The sequence below is a fragment of the Pituophis catenifer genome, unplaced genomic scaffold (genome assembly GCF_029215685.1).
Source record: "Pituophis catenifer annectens isolate HBS135680 unplaced genomic scaffold, rPitCat1.0.hap2 SCAF_12, whole genome shotgun sequence".
Classification (NCBI taxonomy): domain Eukaryota; kingdom Metazoa; phylum Chordata; class Lepidosauria; order Squamata; family Colubridae; genus Pituophis; species Pituophis catenifer.
Genome location: NW_027256892.1, coordinates 6,199,147 through 6,220,699, shown reverse-complemented (window position 1 = coordinate 6,220,699; position 21,553 = coordinate 6,199,147). Strand labels below are relative to the sequence as shown.

At 42.1% G+C, this 21,553-nt stretch overlaps 2 protein-coding genes across 4 annotated transcripts in view; one reads left to right on the top strand and one right to left on the bottom strand.

The window, feature by feature from the left end:
• DDHD2 (DDHD domain containing 2) overlaps window positions 1-4,615 on the top strand; it is a 30,240-nt gene extending 25,625 nt beyond the window's left edge. For both annotated transcript variants that reach the window (XM_070952558.1, XM_070952559.1), the window contains exons 14-18: window positions 467-569; window positions 1,215-1,388; window positions 2,082-2,244; window positions 2,820-2,941; window positions 3,147-4,615. In XM_070952558.1, coding sequence (XP_070808659.1) covers window positions 467-569; window positions 1,215-1,388; window positions 2,082-2,244; window positions 2,820-2,901 — 522 coding nt within the window. In that variant the 3' untranslated portion in view covers window positions 2,902-2,941; window positions 3,147-4,615. The remainder of the gene's footprint in view (window positions 1-466; window positions 570-1,214; window positions 1,389-2,081; window positions 2,245-2,819; window positions 2,942-3,146) is intronic.
• Window positions 4,616-6,460: 1,845 nt separating this feature from the next.
• PLPP5 (phospholipid phosphatase 5) overlaps window positions 6,461-21,553 on the bottom strand; it is a 31,386-nt gene continuing 16,293 nt past the window's right edge. The window contains exons 1-7 of one of the 2 annotated variants that reach the window (XM_070952387.1): window positions 15,839-15,919; window positions 13,996-14,104; window positions 11,760-11,850; window positions 11,201-11,264; window positions 10,155-10,279; window positions 8,057-8,227; window positions 6,461-7,086 (exon numbers count right to left, since the gene is read on the bottom strand). In XM_070952387.1, coding sequence (XP_070808488.1) covers window positions 6,917-7,086; window positions 8,057-8,227; window positions 10,155-10,279; window positions 11,201-11,264; window positions 11,760-11,850; window positions 13,996-14,104; window positions 15,839-15,915 — 807 coding nt within the window. In that variant the 5' untranslated portion in view covers window positions 15,916-15,919 and the 3' untranslated portion in view covers window positions 6,461-6,916. Of the gene's footprint in view, window positions 7,087-8,056; window positions 8,228-10,154; window positions 10,280-11,200; window positions 11,265-11,759; window positions 11,851-13,995; window positions 14,105-15,838; window positions 15,920-21,553 lie in introns of those variants that run through there. The other variant, XM_070952388.1, reaches the window with a different exon arrangement.

Sequence of the window (21,553 nt, the reverse complement as noted above, 5' to 3'; positions counted from 1 at the left end):
GATTGTGTGATAGAAAATTTTCTTGTAACAATGTGAAATCAACTCTGGGAAGATGAATACTGCTGAGAGATGATCAGGAAAAAAAATGGAAATGTGCCAAAGCCTCTTGAAAATATCTTTTAAGTTTTCCAAATGAAAGAAAGGGGGAGGGGGGGTGGAATCAAAGTCAAGGAATAAACAAACAAATTTAGAACAAATTAAAACAAAATAAAATTGCTCTTAAAATAAGGGTTCTTCGGCACTGAATTTCAGAAGCAAATTATGCATCAGAATTTGAAATCAATCTGTAGAGGATCCACAAAGCCACATGTGATCTGCGGCTTTCCCACTCCTTCAAAAAAAGTGTAATACTCTTTTACTTGTGGCATTAATTTCTTCTTTAAAATGGTTTGCATGCTTCCTTTGGGATTAAAGGTAGTATAGAAAATGGACAGATTGTAATATCTGCAAACCCTTTCTTTTGTAGTTTGACCCAGTAGCATACAGGATTGAGCCCATGATTGTTCCTGATGTGGAATTCGAACCCATGCTACTTCCCCACCACAAGGGCCGGAAGAGGATGCACTTAGGTAAAAAAAAAAAACAGCAAAAAAAAAAAAAGAGTTGTTCCTTCTTCATCTTACACACCTATATATACCATGATCTTCAATGGAATTCCAACTCCAGCTTTCCATGTGATGTGTCCTGATATACCTGCATTATCCATACAAGAATTAGGGATACAGTTGAATCAGGATGGCTGGCAGCTAACTTATCACATCCATCCTAGGATGCTTCTTCAGGCATCCCATGGGCGCACATATATGAAGGCAGTTTCTCAGAATTTTCCCTATAATGTATGAAGCAATGCTTGCAAAGACATTCATGCTGGATGGGGAATTCTGGGAGTTGAAATCCATGCATCTTAAAGTTGCCAGGGTTGAGAAACACTGATTTAAAATGACAGGCTTTTTCAATAGCAAACACTCTAGAACCTGTCCCAGCTGGCTGAATGCAGAGCATATAACTCCCCACCAGTTAGTTAGAAACGAAGAAGTTTCTTGGATGAGAAGCATATCAGTTTAGCTGCCTTTAAAATAAAAGCACCTTTGAGACAACCACTACCTGGATGAATGAGAACTTCCATAGACATTAGTCTCAAACCTGCATTTAGGTTGCACATCTAGGCAATCTTGTCTTTTTTCTGGTTTTGCATTTTTTCTTTATTTTTCCAGAATTGAAGGAAGGCCTCACTCGGATGAGCATGGACCTGAAAAATAACTTGCTGGGTTCCTTGAGGACTGCTTGGCAGTCCTTCACCAGAACATCATTGCCAGCTGTGGAGGCAGGAGCCACCGGAGATGTGGAACAGGAATCGGAAGCTGAAACCAGCATCGAGAAGCAACCCGGTTGGTTTAAAACCTAGGTTTTAAGTTGTGGTTTGCACACTCAGTTTGGTCACCTTTGGTGCATGCAAAGGAACACATTTTGTGTTGCTTTGCAGCTGTTTTTGGCTCAGGCCAAAAACATTTTGGCTTCCCATTTACAAAACTTCAATTGCAATAAAGGTTTGGAGTAAATAGTGCAGAATGAATATGTTGATACAGTGAGTTATATTTGAGAGATTCTGAGTTGCCTAAAAGCCTCCTTGGCACCAGGTAAAGGCTCCTTGTGCTCTATTGAGTGAAGAGAGATCTAATGGCCTCTGGGCTGAGTTGGGCACTTTCCAGGGCTGGGCACGGAGCACTGTAACTCTTCAACTGGAATTGCCATCTAAGTACTTGTGGGCAAGAGTTGCCACTTCTTTTTAATATTGTCTGAAGAAAGCTCTTTTGAGAATATGCAGGGGTCTTCAAACCTGGCAACTGTAAGATTTGTGGATTTCAGCTCCCAGGATTCTGGCTGAGTTCAACTCCCATGGCTGGATGAGAAATGTTGGGAGTTGAACTCCACGAGTCTTAAAACTTGCCAGGTTTGGAGATGCCTATAAGACTGAGCTGCCACCATTGCCTTTGGCAGGAAAGTTAAGGCTGGTCTTAGCTTAACTGGCCTGTTCACTGATTGCAAGTGTGTTGATTCAGTTTTCTTCCATGTGAATACAGAGGAGAAACCAGAGGAACCAACCACATCAGCAAAAGAGGATCCACCTCCAATTAATGTGGGGCTGTTGAATGGGGGCCATCGCATTGACTACGTGCTTCAAGAGAAACCCATTGAAAGCTTTAACGAATATTTATTTGCACTGCAAGGCCATTTATGCTACTGGTAAGCTCTGCCTAGGGGGCTAATCCTGATCTGGTGCCCAATAGCTTTGCTGGATGGGGGCTCTCATCAAATGCCCTTGACCAAAATATTGATCTGGTCTTCCACTAAGCATGCAGGTTTGGGAAGGACATACACGGACCCAGGAAGGAAGGAGAGGATACGAGCCTAGAAATCTAGATCAGCCAACTCAACTCTTCCAGCCAGTTTGCCCTCTCATCTGAATTGTCATGCAAGGTGGCAGTTGAAGAAGACTGTATTGTCTTTCATCTTCTCCATCATTCCTGTTCTTCTCCAAGAGGCTCATGACTATCTGTCTTCCTCCTTTGTATTGTATTGTTTTAATTGCTGAGCTGGAAGTTAAGGTTTACGCCCAGTCTTCACTGTTTTCACATTTAGTTTCAAATTATATAAAGGTGGGAAAAACATGATGTCCTGATTTGAATTTAGTTTTCTATGCGTTATAGCTAGGATTCGAAGTACATAAAATATATATACATCAGAAATTTGCCAGTGTGTAATCTATCATAAATAACTGTTATTTCTTTCTTTTTCCTTTTTTCTATCCCTCCTTCTAGGGAGTCAGAAGACACAGTATTATTGTTGTTGAAAGAGATTTATCAAACAAAGGGCATCTGCATGGATCAGCCCCTTTGGTAGAAACAAACTGACTAGCTGCACAACTCTGGATACCAAATACGTAAGTCTATTTGCTTTTCTGATATGAGGCCAGTTGACTCTACTACCATTTGAGAAAAAGACAAAAAGCAACTGAAAATTTAGAAATTATCCTGCTGTGTATATTGTATCCCTTCTATGATGTTTTCCTTGAATCAGATCCCCTTCAAGATCAGCTGCCTTCAATGAAAATACGACTGATGTACCATGTTGTTTATGTTTTACAGATGTCCTGTGTCACCTTCCTCCTCTTTTGTCTGATGTGCCCAGCATGCTTCCTCCTCACAGTCTGGAACTCTGGAAAATCCAGTATCCTATTCAGAGATGGTAGTGAGCTTTGAGATCCTGTCCAATTCCTGGTATATTCAGGCCCTTGTGAATTAACCAATCTGCATTTTCTGTCTACAGCCAGTGTGTATTTAGATCCAGTGCAATACCAGTTGTGTCACCTTCAGTTTATGCACTAGTCAAGACTTGAAATTGGTGCTAGAATTTCACATCTTGTCTCCATTAGAAAAACCTCAAGATGAGTGATGGGCAGTGAAGGATTTTGACTTTTAGAAGCACTTCTGAGGCCATATCGAGTGTTCAGCATTACATGTCAGATTGTTTGTGGGGAGTTCATTTTTGTTTTGTGTTATCTTATTGCTGCTGCCGATTTACTCAAGAAAGGGCTCAAGGTCAAAGCAAAAAGCTGGGCAAGCCAAGTCCCATTCGTCTCTGAAATAAGCATGATGATGATGGTGACGATGATGATGATGCTAGCAGTAGCAATCGTATCGCTCTACTTTTCTAAAGCAGGGAAAGTGTATAACTACTTACCTGGGAAGGAACTGGCAAAGCTTGTAAATTTGATCTTGTTCACAACGATCAGGATATGGATGAGTGATTCCTCTCCCTGTGTTATTATAATGTAAACACTGTTGTAGAAGCTGTGTTTACGTTCTGACGTGGGAGGTGCCAAACTTCATACAAGTAGCAGTTTGATACGCCCTTGTTTCAATGCATGCAATTGGGTTCTTGAAAGCATCTGAAGAATGAGGTCACATCCTAGAAAACTCTACCCAGTCATTGGACAGCAGATTGTTTCTTCAAGCACCAGATGAGGGCAGCTCTATACCAGCAATTTTACTTGGAAACTCTCAGGGTGATTGGCTGACCATTCGGACAGACAGTTCACATTGCTGGTTTAGTCTGCCAGAGTGTAAATTCATTTCATGGCTCAACATAATCTTGGCTGGCTAGTTGTGGAACACATCTGTGATTTCATGGTGTATGTTGGGCCCTGCAACTGTTGCATGACCTATTTTTTTTGTCACAAAATGGTCAATTGCTTTTCACTTATCTCACATTCTACAAAATTTCTCTTTTCAAGAAAGTCTTGGCCAAGGGAGCAGCAAGCAGCATGTTTACAAATGGGATGTGATCACGCTGTCGCTACACTCTGTTCACCTTGTGTATTCCAATTCTGTGCTGGATACTTAGTTGTTCTTGTTATGTTTGCACTGTTATTGCATCATTGAATTTTCCAACCTCTCATGGTACACTTGTGGCTGAACAGAATGCCATTTGACATGACCAAATTCTCAATTGGAGTATCAAGAGGAAAAGTCAAGCAGTTGGAAGTTAATGCACTTTGTAAAATATTACCTTTTTTGTTTTTTTTTAAAAAAAGTTATTTAACTTTTTTCCAGCAGCTGCCTGCCTTTGGTGAATTTATTGATCTTTGCAAGGAGAACCCTGACTGACTGTTAGGCCTCTTTATCTCTCATTCTAATAAGCACAGTTGTTAAATCATTAGGATTGACTTCTTATACAGTAATCTCAGTGATCTCAAGTGGTTTCATCTTGTTAAGGCAGTAAGATCATCATCCATAGATTGGCTGTTCATCGGCTGTTCAAATGAGATTTAAGGATGTGTAGGACTAATCTTGCAATGCAACCATAGATATCTTAAAAATATACCTGAGTGCTGTTATGCTGCACAAATTTGGTTATTCTGTAAAATTTTGCAATTATTATACTTATCTATGGTAGAAAAATATTTCACCCTAGACTGTGTCTACTAACAATCTGCTGTATGGTATGAATAGTATAAAAAAACCAAAAATCGTAATTTCTGATGTTAGAAAGGCAATTTCCCATGAAAACAGCAGCACCCAATGACCCCAACATTAAAAACAAAGTACGTGGGTAATGACATGGATAAACTGAACTATGGGTCTTTTTCAGCTAAGGAAATACCTTTGAAAAATGGGAGTTTGTTATAGTTGGATAAATGCACAAAAATGCAAGCTGAGTACTAGTTGAGGGACCAAGAGGTAACAAATTAGTTATGAGCTTTAAAACACTGATCCATTGCATAGAAATTCCACCATAATCAACAAAATGTATTGTGGTGCGAGTATTGATGGGAATTAAATAGACTAAAAAATTGCTTCCTTTTAGGAAAGTTCTTACCTATTTATCTTTAACCAGGAGTGGAAAATGTTATTGATTGTAAGAACCCCTAAACCCTTTTGGGGATATTTGAATATTGCCTATTATTGTTAGGGTAGTGGTTTATGAAGCGGCACAATGGCTCAGCGGTTAAAACATGCTGAGCTTGTCAGTTGGAAAGCTAACAATCCAGGATCAAGACCTGATCTCCATGCAACAGCTCCCGTTCCTTGCCCCAGCTCCTGCCAACCTAGCAGTTCGAAAGTATGTAAATACAAGTAGATAAATAAGTATCACTTTGGTGGGAAGGTAACAGCATTCTGTGGGCCTTGGCATATAGTCATTCTGGCCACATGACCACAGGAACGTCTTTGGATAACACTGGCTCCCTCCCCTAAGAAACAGACATGAGCACTGTGCTCTAAAGTTGGACATGAACTGACAGGGAAATCTTTACTTTTTAGTGGTTTAGGAACAGCATTAGTGTGAAGCTATAGTTTAACTCATTAAAAATCCCTCTAAAAGAAGTAAGGCTAAAAATGGAAGTGTGTAGTCTTATGAACTTGGAGTCATCACGCTATTTTGAATTGATACCAATTTGCATTGCCAAAATCAAGCTTTTTGCAGAGCAGTGCAATGGTAGAGGATGCAAAACTAAAAATATTGCCATAAATATAGAAAAAAGTGCACAAGTCTTGAGTGAACTGCAAGAGGGGCACCCTGCAGAACAAATAATTATGCAATTAATATAATTAGTCTCCTAGATTTAATTTTGACTCCTTAAATATTACACCTTAAATGTTGGAGATGCCAGATTCCTTTGTAATTATTCTTAAGAGGTAGCAGGAAAACAGCCAATGCATGTGTCTGGATTTAGGACATCTCCCTTTATACCTGTTTCAATGCATGTTGATCTCCTTGGTGAAGGGTTGAGCTACTGCTCTGTTTTAAAAAAGGCTGTTTTGTTGCACAAAATCATTGAACCCTGAAAGAATATAATTCACCCCCACCCCAGTGCTACTATTTTAAAGCAGAATTTTGGGAAGAAAACTATTAAAATTATACCCATCTGTCTTTGGATGGAGAGGAATGGATCCTGGGCCTCATGGGAAAAGACGTCAGACCTCTCCTGTAATACATAGGTCAAGACTGCACACTAACTGAGATCATGTGACATCAATTTATAGGCATTTAAACTCAAGAGTGATGCCTGGCATTACAATGAGGGAATGGACCAGAGACTCCTTTTCTTGCTCCATTGTGATCAGATGAGGAATGGTTCAATATTGCCAGGAATGAGTTGGCCACAAAAAAAGAAATCGTCCCAAACTCTGCAATTTTGCTGTCCTGGAAAATACTCACTCTCTTGGCCACATATGCGTGATGAAGGGGAAGAGGTAGAGGCCCTGAGTTTCAATCAGGCTGGTATACTTTGAACAATGAAGCTTCTCCCCCTACCTCCTCCTGGCCTTTGAGCAAAGCAGAACATGGATGATTACGCTCCCTTTCCCCCCCTCGAGTCTGCAAATACACCAATAGGAAACCCCTGAGTCCTTCTTCATACATCTAGGTTGAAACCAGAAAGTGTCAGCTTTTGCCTCTCTGGAGAAGATAGCTTGGATACATGCTGCAGCGGCTGGTGGCATTTGGGGTCCGTCAGTGAAGGGTAATGCTGTCTGTAGCAGAGATACGCAAAGGTGAAACCCATTCCAGAGCCAACCAGCACATCTTAAAAGGAACAAAAGAATACAAAGATCAATGTCTAACACATCATCGGATATCAACCCACGCTAAGCTTTGGTAGCCAGCAGTGGTCTTAATTTTGCGCAGGGGCCATGCCACCGAGGAAGGAAGAGCTAGCTGGGATTTTTCCCAGTGCTAAGAGGCTGGGTGATTTGGTTTTGAAATTGATTTATCCTCTTGTAGGGTTTGGGTGGTGCGGTGGCTCAGCAGTTAACTGGAAAGCTGGCAGCCCAATTCAAGACCTGAACAGGGTGAGCTCCCATCCTCACCCCAGCTTTTGCTAACCTAGCAGTTCAGAAGTATGCAAATGTGAATCGATAAATGGGTACCACTTCAGTGGGAAGGTAACAACACTCCATGAGGTCATGCTGGCCACATGTGTGCGGAAATATCTTTGGACAGTGCTGGCTCAATGGCCTTGACTCCTTTTAGGGTTTACATGCTACTCCCACCTCAAACAGCCATAAAATAACAATTTGGGCCATTAAGATTTGTAGTGTGGTCAGAGGATGCACTGAAATTTGCCATACAATTACAACCGGGGGGAGGGGGGGGAATGGTCGAGCAGGAGTTTTGGCAGAGAAAGAAGATTCCACTACCCTCCATTCCTTTCTTTAGGAGCAGAGTTGTACAAGCTAAGACTGCAAAGCCATCAGGACCTCCACCAAAGCCCAGGCTTCAAAAACAGTTTCATCATATGACAGAAAAGGAAAGTTATTAGATGCCCCACTGGAAAAAAGCCCTGTGACTCTTATTCCATTTGAATTAAATAGAGATGTACAGAGTTTATTTTGTTCACCCATTCCTTGCAAGTTTCTTGCAATCATGAAACTCAAAAACATGGCTCTCGGCCGAAATATGAGAGAGTTGGGCTTTTGACCAATGGGGCAATGAAACAGACTTGTATGTAATAGAAAAACCATCCTTCCCACATACATACACCCTTTTCCCTCACCTTGCCAGTGATGTTTGTAATCACATGTACGGGACAAGGCAATGAGCATGGCAATGAAGAGGGGTCCCAAGAAGGCGCAGAGGCGCCAGGATTGGCCTCGACCACCAGGTGCAAAGCAATGCAGCTTCCCTGCAATGTAGAAGGAGCCAAAAGCAAGCCCGGCAAAGGCAACTGGAAAACAGAAAAGATCCCTTATGAGACCCAACAATGCAAATGGCCATCAATGGCTATCTATAGCTAGAAATACAAGGGATCCCGAGGAAGAAATCACCATTTTTCTCAAAAAGAAATGTGGAACAGACAGAGATGTGGAAGAACAAGTGGCAGAACCTGGGGCGGAGTTAAAAGACAGATCAGCCTAAAATCCCTACATAGTCACAAACAAACTAAATCCAACCTCCCTTGAATTCTGTTGACCCTTATTTAGCTCCTAGCAGTTCATCGAGAAGATTCCTGTGTGTAGGCATGATTAGCAATAAATCTGTTTAATTGGACCTTCCCATGTGGGCCTGAGCTTTCACACCTGAGCAACCCTATACCATAAAGAAAGTCCATCCTTTCAGCTACTCCTAAGTGTTGCAACACTGCTCCTCCCAACCAAGCAAACAAAACGATTAACATAAATTAAAAAGAAAAGAATGGGAGTTGAATACAGTAATTGAAGGAAATGAGACATTTATGAATTTTACAGTGGGTAAATTGCAATTAGGTCCAAGATCTTCTGACCACAATAGATAGAGTGTACTTTTCTGCTGATGCCAATTGAAATCTTTTGCAATTAAGAGGTTTTATCGATTTTATTCACCAGGAATGACAGATTGGGCAAACCAGGATAGTTCTGTTTGTTTCAATGTTTGTATCAGACCAATTAAATGAAGTCCCTTGGAAGGGACTGTTTTGTTCTTTTCATACAATTCTATAGAAGGGAAGGATGTACTGAATTAAATACAATTTACTGTCAGAACAGGCAAACGACTACAACTGTGGTTGTTTTTCAGTGTTAATGCAATTAAAAAGGGGGGCCATATATAGCCCTACCGATATTGGAACCTGCCTTCCATCCTTGCCCAGTTAGCTGAGAGGGAATATATACGTATACATATATACATGCATTCCTTACTTATAAAACACTTTTGGCTTGGTTAAAAAAAAAACCCCATAAACATGCAATGAAAGATGCCACTGCTCACTAAAAAAAGCTGAGCCCAAAAAGGTACTTCTCTCCATGAATTTTTTAAAAAGGCAGGGCAGGAATTATATGATCTTTTCCAAGGAAAGATGATTTCCTTTGCCTGCAGCACTTGGACTGCACTGTCAGCAACGCAAATATAGCAAGGATGCTTGGTAAGATATATGTAATGTATATATGCAAACTGCAGATCTAGCTGAAGAGACAAAATGACATATCTTTAACATATGCATTTTTTTCCTGACAGATGCAATGAATAAGTGAGAGATGGGCAACTTAAAAAAAAAAAATACTGAGGCTGTTGTATCCCTACAATAAGATGCTCCAGTGAGCACATATGCATAATGGAACATTTACCCAGAGGAACAAATCACACAAATAACACTCTATAGATTGTAAGGCAATCTACAAAGAATGGTTATCTCATAGGACCTAATAACGCTTAAATGAAGCCCCAGGGGAGAGAAATACATTCATAACCACTGCAACTTCTCTTTCCTTTTAATATCTGCCTAGGCTTTTCTTGAATTCCTAGACCAATTCTGTAAACTGAACTGGAACATTTAAAAAAATGATTTTATGCCACATTAGATTGGGACCTAGTACATACATCATATATCATGATATAAAGACCCTTAAGCAATGTGTTGTGTTTAAAGTTACATATTTGCAAACCCAGCTATTTTGACTGATAGTTTTGTGGCTAAGTGTGTTAGGTACAGCCAACCAATAGTGGTTTATTCAATGAACTATGGTTCTTCAAACCATGTCTTAGCACAATGTATGAACCAGTTCAATACAAAACAAAACAAAAGTTCTTGGAAGGAGTAATAAAATGCCCCCAAACTAGCCATAATCCTATTGCCAGCTCTCTATGGGAAGTTCTCACAGGAAAAAAATTGTACTCACAGGAGGAATGTCCACTGGGGAAGCTCTTGCGCCCTTCAATCACTACTTGTGCGTCTCCTGTGCACAAGAACTGATGAGTTGCCCGTCCATCTGGAAAGCAGCGGTAGAAGAAATCGGGCCGAGGCCTAGAAGAAGACAAATGTAGGTCAAGGTTTCTTGACTTTAGGAAGATGGAGAAGAGCTGAGGCAAAGAGCTAACCCGAATCTCCAACTTTGCTGTGACAGCTGTAGACTCTATTGTGGTGCCTGCAAATACCTCACTCCACATCCAATGTCCCCTATTCAACTGACTTCTATATTGTGATATCATCTCTCTCTTCTCATCAGAGCCTGAGCTGTTGTAGATACGATTCTCCCCAAATATTATCCTTTACAATAGGTCTGTTAAGAGTCGATGACTGACTTAAGACCTCACTGTGATGTCTATGGCTGAGTAGGGCCTAGCACTTAAGATGTCCAACATCTTAACTACAGCATTAATAGCAACAAATACCATAAAAACAGGTCAGCCAGATACTCCTGTCCTCCACTTGGCTTGCTGGTCTTCTGAAGAAGGAAATCCCCTTCCTCTGTGTGGAAGAAGGGAAATCTTTTCTCTATCAGTGGCCCTTTTTTAAATGTAAAGGAAATGGGTGGAAAAATAGGGATTAGGGCAAGGAGAGGAGAAGGTAACTTCATGGGCTTGATAGGAAAGCTCCATAGCTTTCCTATCAAGAAAGTATCCAGTGATACTTTTAACTTGGATGACAGAAAGGAAAAATTAAGGAGCGATGGTGCAAATAAGACCATTTCCAAAGAGGGAATGGAGACATCAATGGGAGAAAAATGATATTTTTCAACATACTCTTTGGACGATTCCTTTGGAAAGAAATACAAGGGAACGTTTCTACTGTTTCTTATGTAACATTACGGGAAGTGTTCAAACTTAATAGTTGCTCTTCCATATTGCAATCTGGTTTCTTCCACTTCATTTCTGGCCCTCTCACATTACTTTCTCAGAATATCAGCCCTGCCTATAAGCAACTTTCTCTAAAAATGAATCTCACCTGCCCACGGCCAGCTTCACAGCATTAGTGAAGATACCATTCAGGACAAGTGCCAGGCTAACAGCTGCACCAAAGAAAAACAAAGAAATTCTAGATTAGATCCCCATGATGGAAAAGGGGAAGAACTGGACAGAAATACAAGTACAATACCTTTAAAGCAATCCAGCTCAATGGGTCTCAACAGTCACTTCATTTTGTACTGGAAGTCCAAATTTGGGTTACCATGAATGAGCTGATTGGCATGTCCTATCAGCAGGTTTGGTATGAAAACTGTGGAATCACCATAAGTTTTTATTGAAATATTCATTCATTCATTCATTCATTCATTCATTCATTCATTCATTCATTCAATCAATCATTCACTCACTCACTCATTCGTTCTAGATTGCCCATCTCCCTCAAAGAGGGATAAATGCAGATGGAATCCTGGGTTATTGTTCCCAACATTAAGGTGACAACAAACTTCTAATCTCTTCCCTATTAGGCTGATAGGACTAATTTGGCATGATGAACCTGCTGTTTGATTTCTGCAAACATCATTCCCGCCTCCCCTACTCACCCAAGCATGCTTCCCGGGTATCTTCTTTACCAGCCTTCATGAAGAATTTGGCCAGGAAAATCAAGACCAAAGGAGACACAAAGGAAATGAACTGCAACAAGAAGATCAAGATTCAAATAAGTGCTACATTCGCAAAAGCAAAACAAAGCTGCACAAATGATAAAAAAAAAAGACATTGGGGATTGTTTCTTAGCTTTAAAACAAGATTGTACCACTTTTTACAGAGAAGAGGTTTCATTTAGCTCTTTGGGTTCTTGCTGGGAATTATCCTAAAATAGCAGTTTTCAGAAAAATGGGTATTTCTGCCAAAAAAATGAGAGCAAGCAATGTGCACAGGCCTTCATTTGGACCAGTGTTTTTCAAGCTTGACAACTTTAAAACGTATGGACTTCAACTGCTAGAATTCCCCATTCTGTAGAGAATTCTGGGAGTTGGAAGTCCATACATCTTAAAGCTGTGAAGTTTGAAAAACACAGATTTAGACTTAACAGACCCAGATGAACAAAAATTAACCACAGAAAAACAATTCCATGCCTTCCCAAAACACATATGTTCTGGAAATTCGAGCCCCCCCCCCCCCTTATACCACTCAGTTTCTGCCTGTTCTGTCCAAAAATTGCTATTTTTGCTATTTTGTTATTTTTCTTTAAGGTCTGCTTCTGATTGACCCACCATTACCCATCCTTGTGCTAGAAACAGAAATGCTTCTGAAGGGGTTAAAATCACCTTTCATGCTCTGAAACAGCAAAGATTTGACCATCTGGAAGCATGCAGCTACATGTTCTGAAGCAGACCGTGGCAATCCTTTCAAAGTATGGAATAAAGGTTTTTAACCATAAGAAAGAAGATTCTATTTTAATGTCAGGGGAATAACTTCCTAACAGTAAAGACAGTTTCACAATGGAAAAAATTAACAAGGAAACTGGTGAGTATCCTTTTGCCAAGTCTCTTCAAACAGAGACTATTTATTTATTTATTTATTTATTTATTTATTTATTTATTTATTTATTTATTATTTTATTTATTTATTATTTTATTTATTTGATTTGTATACCGCCCTACTCCCGAAGGACTCAGGGCGGTGAACAGCCAACAATAAAATACAGATACAAAAAATTTAAAACCAGAATAAAATCAAATTAAATCATTTTGGCCCAGACAGATTAAAACACCCCAATAATTTAAAAACAGATTAAAATTTACATTTTTAAAAAGGGAGAGATTAGGCCAAGCCCGCCTGATGGAATAAAAAGGTCTTCACAGCACGGCGGAAGGAGCACAGATCCGGGATCCTCCGTATCTCCGGGGGGAGCTCATTCCAGATGGTAGGTGCCCCCACAGAGAAGGGTCTCCCCCTAGGGGCCGCCAGTCGACACTGTTTGGCTGACGGCACCCGGAGGAGTCCTTCTCTATGAGAGCGTACTGGCCGGTGGGAGGCTATTGGTGGTAGTAGGCGGTCCCGTAGATAACCAGGTCCTAAGCCATGGAGCGCTTTAAAGGTGGTAACCAAAACCTTGAAGCGCACCCGGAAGACCACCGGGAGCCAGTGCAGCTTGCACAAGAGAGGTGTTACATGGGAGCGCCATGTCGCTCCCATTACCACCCGCACGGCCGTACTCTGCGCCAGTTGGAGCCTCCGGGTGCTCCTCAAGGGGAGCCCCATGTAGAGAGCATTACAATAGTCCAGGCGGGAGGTGACGAGGGCATGAGTGACCGTGCGTAACGAGTCCCGATCCAGAAAGGGACGCAACTGGCGAATCAGGCGAACCTGATGAAAAATCCTCCCGGTCACGGCCGTCAAGTGGTCTTCTAAAGACAGCCGTGAATCCAGGAGGACGCCCAAGTTGCGAGCCCTCTCCGTGGGGGCCAATGATTCGCCTCCAATAGTCAGTGATGGCGTCAACTGACTATATCGGGACGTCGGAAACCACAGCCACTCGGTCTTGGATGGGTTGAGCCTGAGCCTGTTCCTCCCCATCCAGATCCGTACGGCCTCCAGGCACCGGGACATCACTTCAAGGGCATCGTTGGGGTGATCCGGGGTGGAGATGTACAGCTGGGTGTCGTCAGCATACTGATAGTACTCCACCCCGACTAGACAGCCATCTGGATTGGGGTGCTTTAATTTGGGTTCATTGCACTGAGCAAAGGTCTGGACTCAATCTAAGCAAAGTTCTGCTTGCCAAGAAACAGGCAAGCAAATAAAAGTTGAAGGGAGAGTGGACAAAACACTTACAAACATAGACTTGGTGGGCACATGGTCAGACTCTATGTAGGGGTTTTTGTAGAGCCACATTTCTTCAGGCTGTATGACTCGCTGGAAAGGTGGCAACACTTCAGTGAACCTAAAGAAAGTAGGATCCAAATATGTTTGGCTCTGTAAGGATTATGGGCTGCTCTCCATAGCAATTTACAGCATCATATTGCCCTTTCAGTTACATGTAATCACACATCCTTGGTCCATGAATATAGCACCCTTTATCCCAATGTTTGTAAACATACATTTGTCTAGCCCTGGGCTGTAATAAAGTATCTTTCTAATTCTATGCAATACCGCCCAGCTTGTTTAGCTATCTTTAACCTTAACCCATCTTCCCCAGGGCAAAAATAAAGGCTCATAATAATCAAGTTTATCATCCAAAAGACAGCATGCAAAGAAAAGGGAGAATGGTGGTTCTTATGACCAGATAGGACAGTGTTTCTCAACCTTGGTAGCTTGAAGATGGGTGGACTTCAACTCCCAGAATCCCCCAGCCAGCGTTGCTGGCTGGGGGATTCTGGGTGTTGAAGTCCACCCATCTTCAAGCTACCAAGGTTGAGAAACACTGAGATAGGACAAACCCCAATTTGTCTCTCCCCCTCTCCCTCTCCCTCTCCCTCTCTGTTCAAATCCACCTGGATCTCTTTGGGATATGCCTAAATATAGAAAATGCAAGGCAGGTATCAGGTGTCTTTGATTGGAGATTGGCATTTTTGTTCCAGGCATTTGCAATCCAAGCGCTTCCAATCCAAGTCTTTGGCCGGTTAATTCCAATGCCCCACAGCCACCTAGTTCTAAGGGCCACATCTAATAACATATAGAGCCTAACATATAGAGTACAGGGGTTTAGTGGACCCTGTCATTAACACAGCTGCCTGCAATTTCTGCTGGTTCGAATCTCTCCAAGGCTCAAGGTCGACTCAGCCTTCCATCCTTTCTAAGGTAGGTGAAATGAGGACCTGGTTTGTGGGGGGCAATAAGCTGACTTTGTATAAAATATATACAAAAGTATGAAGGCTATTGCTTAACGCATTGTAAGCCGCCCTGAGTCTCCGGAGAAGGGCGGCATATAAATCAAATTATATATATACAAAAGTAGGAAGGCTATTGCTTAACGCACTGTAAGCCGCCCTGAGTCTCCGGAGAAGGGCGGCATATAAATCAAATTATATATATACAAAAGTATGAAGGCTATTGCTTAACGCATTGTAAGCCGCCCTGAGTCTCCGGAGAAGGGCGGCATATAAATCAAATTATAAATATACAAAAGGATGAAGGCTATTGCTTAACGCATTGTAAGCCGCCCTGAGTCTCCGGAGAAGGGCGGCATATAAATCAATTTTTTTAAAAAAAACATTAGATGCTGGGAATTCTGGAACTGAACGGCCTTAACACCTGGCAGGCTTTTGGCCAGAAGCTCCCCCCACCGATCCTCCCCTCCGCCCCTCACCTGCAGGCTCCAAAAGAGCAAGCCAGCACCTTTCCCCCAGCCTAGGTTATCTCCCGCGGGATGCCCGGCCTGACGCACAGCGCAAAATGCCACCAGACACTGCAGGTGCAGCCTTCTTTCAGCCCACAAAAGGCCACGCAATTCCTTAGCACCCCCGAGAAGGCCGCCCCGAGCTTTCCGAAAAGCCACGTAAACTTCTTTGCAAGCCCGGAAGAGCTCCGGGTGAGGAGGCTGGGGAAAAGGGGGAGGGAGAGACCCAGGCTGCCCACCGGCATTCCAGTAAGGCGTGGGGGGGGGGCGGGCTTGGGAACCTTCCCCAAGAAGCGGGAGAGAAACGCCCCTTCCCTTTCCCCACTCCTCGGCACTCACAAGAAGAGACCCAGCAGCATCGCGCGCACCCCCACTTCCAGCACCAGGGCCAGCCCCGCCCGCGGGACCGGCCGCATCCTTTGCTCCTGCTGCGGCTGCAAGCCACGCGGCGCGCGCTCCCGGGGAGGAAAGAAGGGCGGGGCCTCCCTCGCCTCCTCCCCCCCCTCCTCCTCCTCCTCCCTCCCCCCTCCCTTCCAGAGGCGAGCAGCGGAGTCAAAGCGGAGTGAGTCATCCCGCTGAAGTGGGTGAGGAAGAGCGCAGGAGGCGCCGTTCGTTTGGTCCCATGCATTAGCCCGCTTTGGGGAGGGTTTGTCTGTAGTTCGGGGAGTTTTTTTTTTTTTAATTTGATTTATATGCCGCCCTTCTCCGGAGACTCAGGGCGGCTTACAATGCGTTAAGCAATAGCCTTCATACTTTTGTATATATATAATTTGATTTATATGCCGCCCTTCTCCGGAGACTCAGGGCGGCTTACAATGCGTTAAGCAATAGCCTTCATACTTTTGTATATATATAATTTGATTTATATGCCGCCCTTCTCCGGAGACTCAGGGCGGCTTACAATGCGTTAAGCAATAGCCTTCATACTTTTGTATATATATAATTTGATTTATATGCCGCCCTTCTCCGGAGACTCAGGGCGGCTTACAATGCGTTAAGCAATAGCCTTCATACTTTTGTATATATATAATTTGATTTATATGCCGCCCTTCTCCGGAGACTCAGGGCGGCTTACAATGCGTTAAGCAATAGCCTTCATACTTTTGTATATATATAATTTGATTTATATGCCGCCCTTCTCCGGAGACTCAGGGCGGCTTACAGTGCGTTAAGCAATAGCCTTCATACTTTTGTATATATATAATTTGATTTATATGCCGCCCTTCTCCGGAGACTCAGGGCGGCTTACAATGCGTTAAGCAATAGCCTTCATACTTTTGTATATATATAATTTGATTTATATGCCGCCCTTCTCCAGAGACTCAGGGCGGCTTACAATGCGTTAAGCAATAGCCTTCATACTTTTGTATATATATAATTTGATTTATATGCCGCCCTTCTCCGGAGACTCAGGGCGGCTTACAATGCGTTAAGCAATAGCCTTCATACTTTTGTATATATATAATTTGATTTATATGCCGCCCTTCTCCGGAGACTCAGGGCGGCTTACAGTGCGTTAAGCAATAGCCTTCATACTTTTGTATATATATAATTTGATTTATATGCCGCCCTTCTCCGGAGACTCAGGGCGGCTTACAATGCGTTAAGCAATAGCCTTCATACTTTTGTATATATATAATTTGATTTATATGCCGCCCTTCTCCAGAGACTCAGGGCGGCTTACAGTGCGTTAAGCAATAGCCTTCATACTTTTGTATATGTATAATTTGATTTATATGCCGCCCTTCTCCGGAGACTCTGGGCGGCTTACAGTGCGTTAAGCAATAGCCTTCATACTTTTGTATATGTATAATTTGATTTATATGCCGCCCTTCTCCGGAGACTCTGGGCGGCTTACAGTGCGTTAAGCAATAGCCTTCATACTTTTGTATATGTATAATTTGATTTATATGCCGCCCTTCTCCGGAGACTCAGGGAGGCTTACAGTGCGTTAAGCAATAGCCTTCATACTTTTGTATATATATATAATTTGATTTATATGCCGCCCTTCTCCGGAGACTCAGGGCGGCTTACAATGCGTTAAGCAATAGCCTTCATACTTTTGTATATATATAATTTGATTTATATGCCGCCCTCCTCCGGAGACTCAGGGCGGCTTACAATGCGTTAAGCAATAGCCTTCATACTTTTGTATATATATAATTTGATTTATATGCCGCCCTTCTCCGGAGACTCAGGGCGGCTTACAATGCGTTAAGCAATAGCCTTCATACTTTTGTATATATATAATTTGATTTATATGCCGCCCTTCTCCGGAGACTCAGGGCGGCTTACAATGCGTTAAGCAATAGCCTTCATACTTTTGTATATATATAATTTGATTTATATGCCGCCCTTCTCCGGAGACTCAGGGCGGCTTACAGTGCGTTAAGCAATAGCCTTCATACTTTTGTATATATATAATTTGATTTATATGCCGCCCTTCTCCGGAGACTCAGGGCGGCTTACAATGCGTTAAGCAATAGCCTTCATACTTTTGTATATATATAATTTGATTTATATGCCGCCCTTCTCCAGAGACTCAGGGCGGCTTACAGTGCGTTAAGCAATAGCCTTCATACTTTTGTATATGTATAATTTGATTTATATGCCGCCCTTCTCCGGAGACTCTGGGCGGCTTACAGTGCGTTAAGCAATAGCCTTCATACTTTTGTATATGTATAATTTGATTTATATGCCGCCCTTCTCCGGAGACTCTGGGCGGCTTACAGTGCGTTAAGCAATAGCCTTCATACTTTTGTATATATATAATTTGATTTATATGCCGCCCTTCTCCGGAGACTCAGGGCGGCTTACAATGCGTTAAGCAATAGCCTTCATACTTTTGTATATATATAATTTGATTTATATGCCGCCCTTCTCCGGAGACTCAGGGCGGCTTACAATGCGTTAAGCAATAGCCTTCATACTTTTGTATATATATAATTTGATTTATATGCCGCCCTTCTCCGGAGACTCAGGGCGGCTTACAATGCGTTAAGCAATAGCCTTCATACTTTTGTATATATATAATTTGATTTATATGCCGCCCTTCTCCAGAGACTCAGGGCGGCTTACAATGCGTTAAGCAATAGCCTTCATACTTTTGTATATGTATAATTTGATTTATATGCCGCCCTTCTCTGGAGACTCAGGGCGGCTTACAATGCGTTAAGCAATAGCCTTCATACTTTTGTATATATATAATTTGATTTATATGCCGCCCTTCTCCAGAGACTCAGGGCGGCTTACAATGCGTTAAGCAATAGCCTTCATACTTTTGTATATGTATAATTTGATTTATATGCCGCCCTTCTCTGGAGACTCAGGGCGGCTTACAATGCGTTAAGCAATAGCCTTCATACTTTTGTATATATATAATTTGATTTATATGCCGCCCTTCTCCGGAGACTCAGGGCGGCTTACAATGCGTTAAGCAATAGCCTTCATACTTTTGTATATATATAATTTGATTTATATGCCGCCCTTCTCCAGAGACTCAGGGCGGCTTACAGTGCGTTAAGCAATAGCCTTCATACTTTTGTATATGTATAATTTGATTTATATGCCGCCCTTCTCCGGAGACTCTGGGCGGCTTACAGAGCGTTAAGCAATAGCCTTCATACTTTTGTATATGTATAATTTGATTTATATGCCGCCCTTCTCCGGAGACTCTGGGCGGCTTACAGTGCGTTAAGCAATAGCCTTCATACTTTTGTATATGTATAATTTGATTTATATGCCGCCCTTCTCCAGAGACTCAGGGCGGCTTACAGTGCGTTAAGCAATAGCCTTCATACTTTTGTATATATATAATTTGATTTATATGCCGCCCTTCTCCAGAGACTCAGGGCGGCTTACAATGCGTTAAGCAATAGCCTTCATACTTTTGTATATTTATAATTTGATTTATATGCCGCCCTTCTCCGGAGACTCAGGGCGGCTTACAATGCGTTAAGCAATAGCCTTCATACTTTTGTATATGTATAATTTGATTTATATGCCGCCCTTCTCCGGAGACTCAGGGCGGCTTACAATGCGTTAAGCAATAGCCTTCATACTTTTGTATATATATAATTTGATTTATATGCCGCCCTTCTCCAGAGACTCAGGGCGGCTTACAATGCGTTAAGCAATAGCCTTCATACTTTTGTATATATATAATTTGATTTATATGCCGCCCTTCTCCAGAGACTCAGGGCGGCTTACAATGCGTTAAGCAATAGCCTTCATACTTTTGTATATGTATAATTTGATTTATATGCCGCCCTTCTCTGGAGACTCAGGGCGGCTTACAATGCGTTAAGCAATAGCCTTCATACTTTTGTATATATATAATTTGATTTATATGCCGCCCTTCTCCAGAGACTCAGGGCGGCTTACAATGCGTTAAGCAATAGCCTTCATACTTTTGTATATGTATAATTTGATTTATATGCCGCCCTTCTCTGGAGACTCAGGGCGGCTTACAATGCGTTAAGCAATAGCCTTCATACTTTTGTATATATATAATTTGATTTATATGCCGCCCTTCTCCGGAGACTCAGGGCGGCTTACAATGCGTTAAGCAATAGCCTTCATACTTTTGTATATATATAATTTGATTTATATGCCGCCCTTCTCCAGAGACTCAGGGCGGCTTACAGTGCGTTAAGCAATAGCCTTCATACTTTTGTATATGTATAATTTGATTTATATGCCGCCCTTCTCCGGAGACTCTGGGCGGCTTACAGTGCGTTAAGCAATAGCCTTCATACTTTTGTATATGTATAATTTGATTTATATGCCGCCCTTCTCCGGAGACTCTGGGCGGCTTACAGTGCGTTAAGCAATAGCCTTCATACTTTTGTATATGTATAATTTGATTTATATGCCGCCCTTCTCCGGAGACTCAGGGCGGCTTACAGTGCGTTAAGCAATAGCCTTCATACTTTTGTATATATATATAATTTGATTTATATGCCGCCCTTCTCCGGAGACTCAGGGCGGCTTACAATGCGTTAAGCAATAGCCTTCATACTTTTGTATATATATAATTTGATTTATATGCCGCCCTCCTCCGGAGACTCAGGGCGGCTTACAATGCGTTAAGCAATAGCCTTCATACTTTTGTATATATATAATTTGATTTATATGCCGCCCTTCTCCGGAGACTCAGGGCGGCTTACAATGCGTTAAGCAATAGCCTTCATACTTTTGTATATATATAATTTGATTTATATGCCGCCCTTCTCCGGAGACTCAGGGCGGCTTACAGTGCGTTAAGCAATAGCCTTCATACTTTTGTATATATATAATTTGATTTATATGCCGCCCTTCTCCGGAGACTCAGGGCGGCTTACAATGCGTTAAGCAATAGCCTTCATACTTTTGTATATATATAATTTGATTTATATGCCGCCCTTCTCCGGAGACTCAGGGCGGCTTACAATGCGTTAAGCAATAGCCTTCATACTTTTGTATATATATAATTTGATTTATATGCCGCCCTTCTCCGGAGACTCAGGGCGGCTTACAATGCGTTAAGCAATAGCCTTCATACTTTTGTATATATATAATTTGATTTATATGCCGCCCTTCTCCAGAGACTCAGGGCGGCTTACAATGCGTTAAGCAATAGCCTTCATACTTTTGTATATGTATAATTTGATTTATATGCCGCCCTTCTCTGGAGACTCAGGGCGGCTTACAATGCGTTAAGCAATAGCCTTCATACTTTTGTATATATATAATTTGATTTATATGCCGCCCTTCTCCAGAGACTCAGGGCGGCTTACAATGCGTTAAGCAATAGCCTTCATACTTTTGTATATGTATAATTTGATTTATATGCCGCCCTTCTCTGGAGACTCAGGGCGGCTTACAATGCGTTAAGCAATAGCCTTCATACTTTTGTATATATATAATTTGATTTATATGCCGCCCTTCTCCGGAGACTCAGGGCGGCTTACAATGCGTTAAGCAATAGCCTTCATACTTTTGTATATATATAATTTGATTTATATGCCGCCCTTCTCCAGAGACTCAGGGCGGCTTACAGTGCGTTAAGCAATA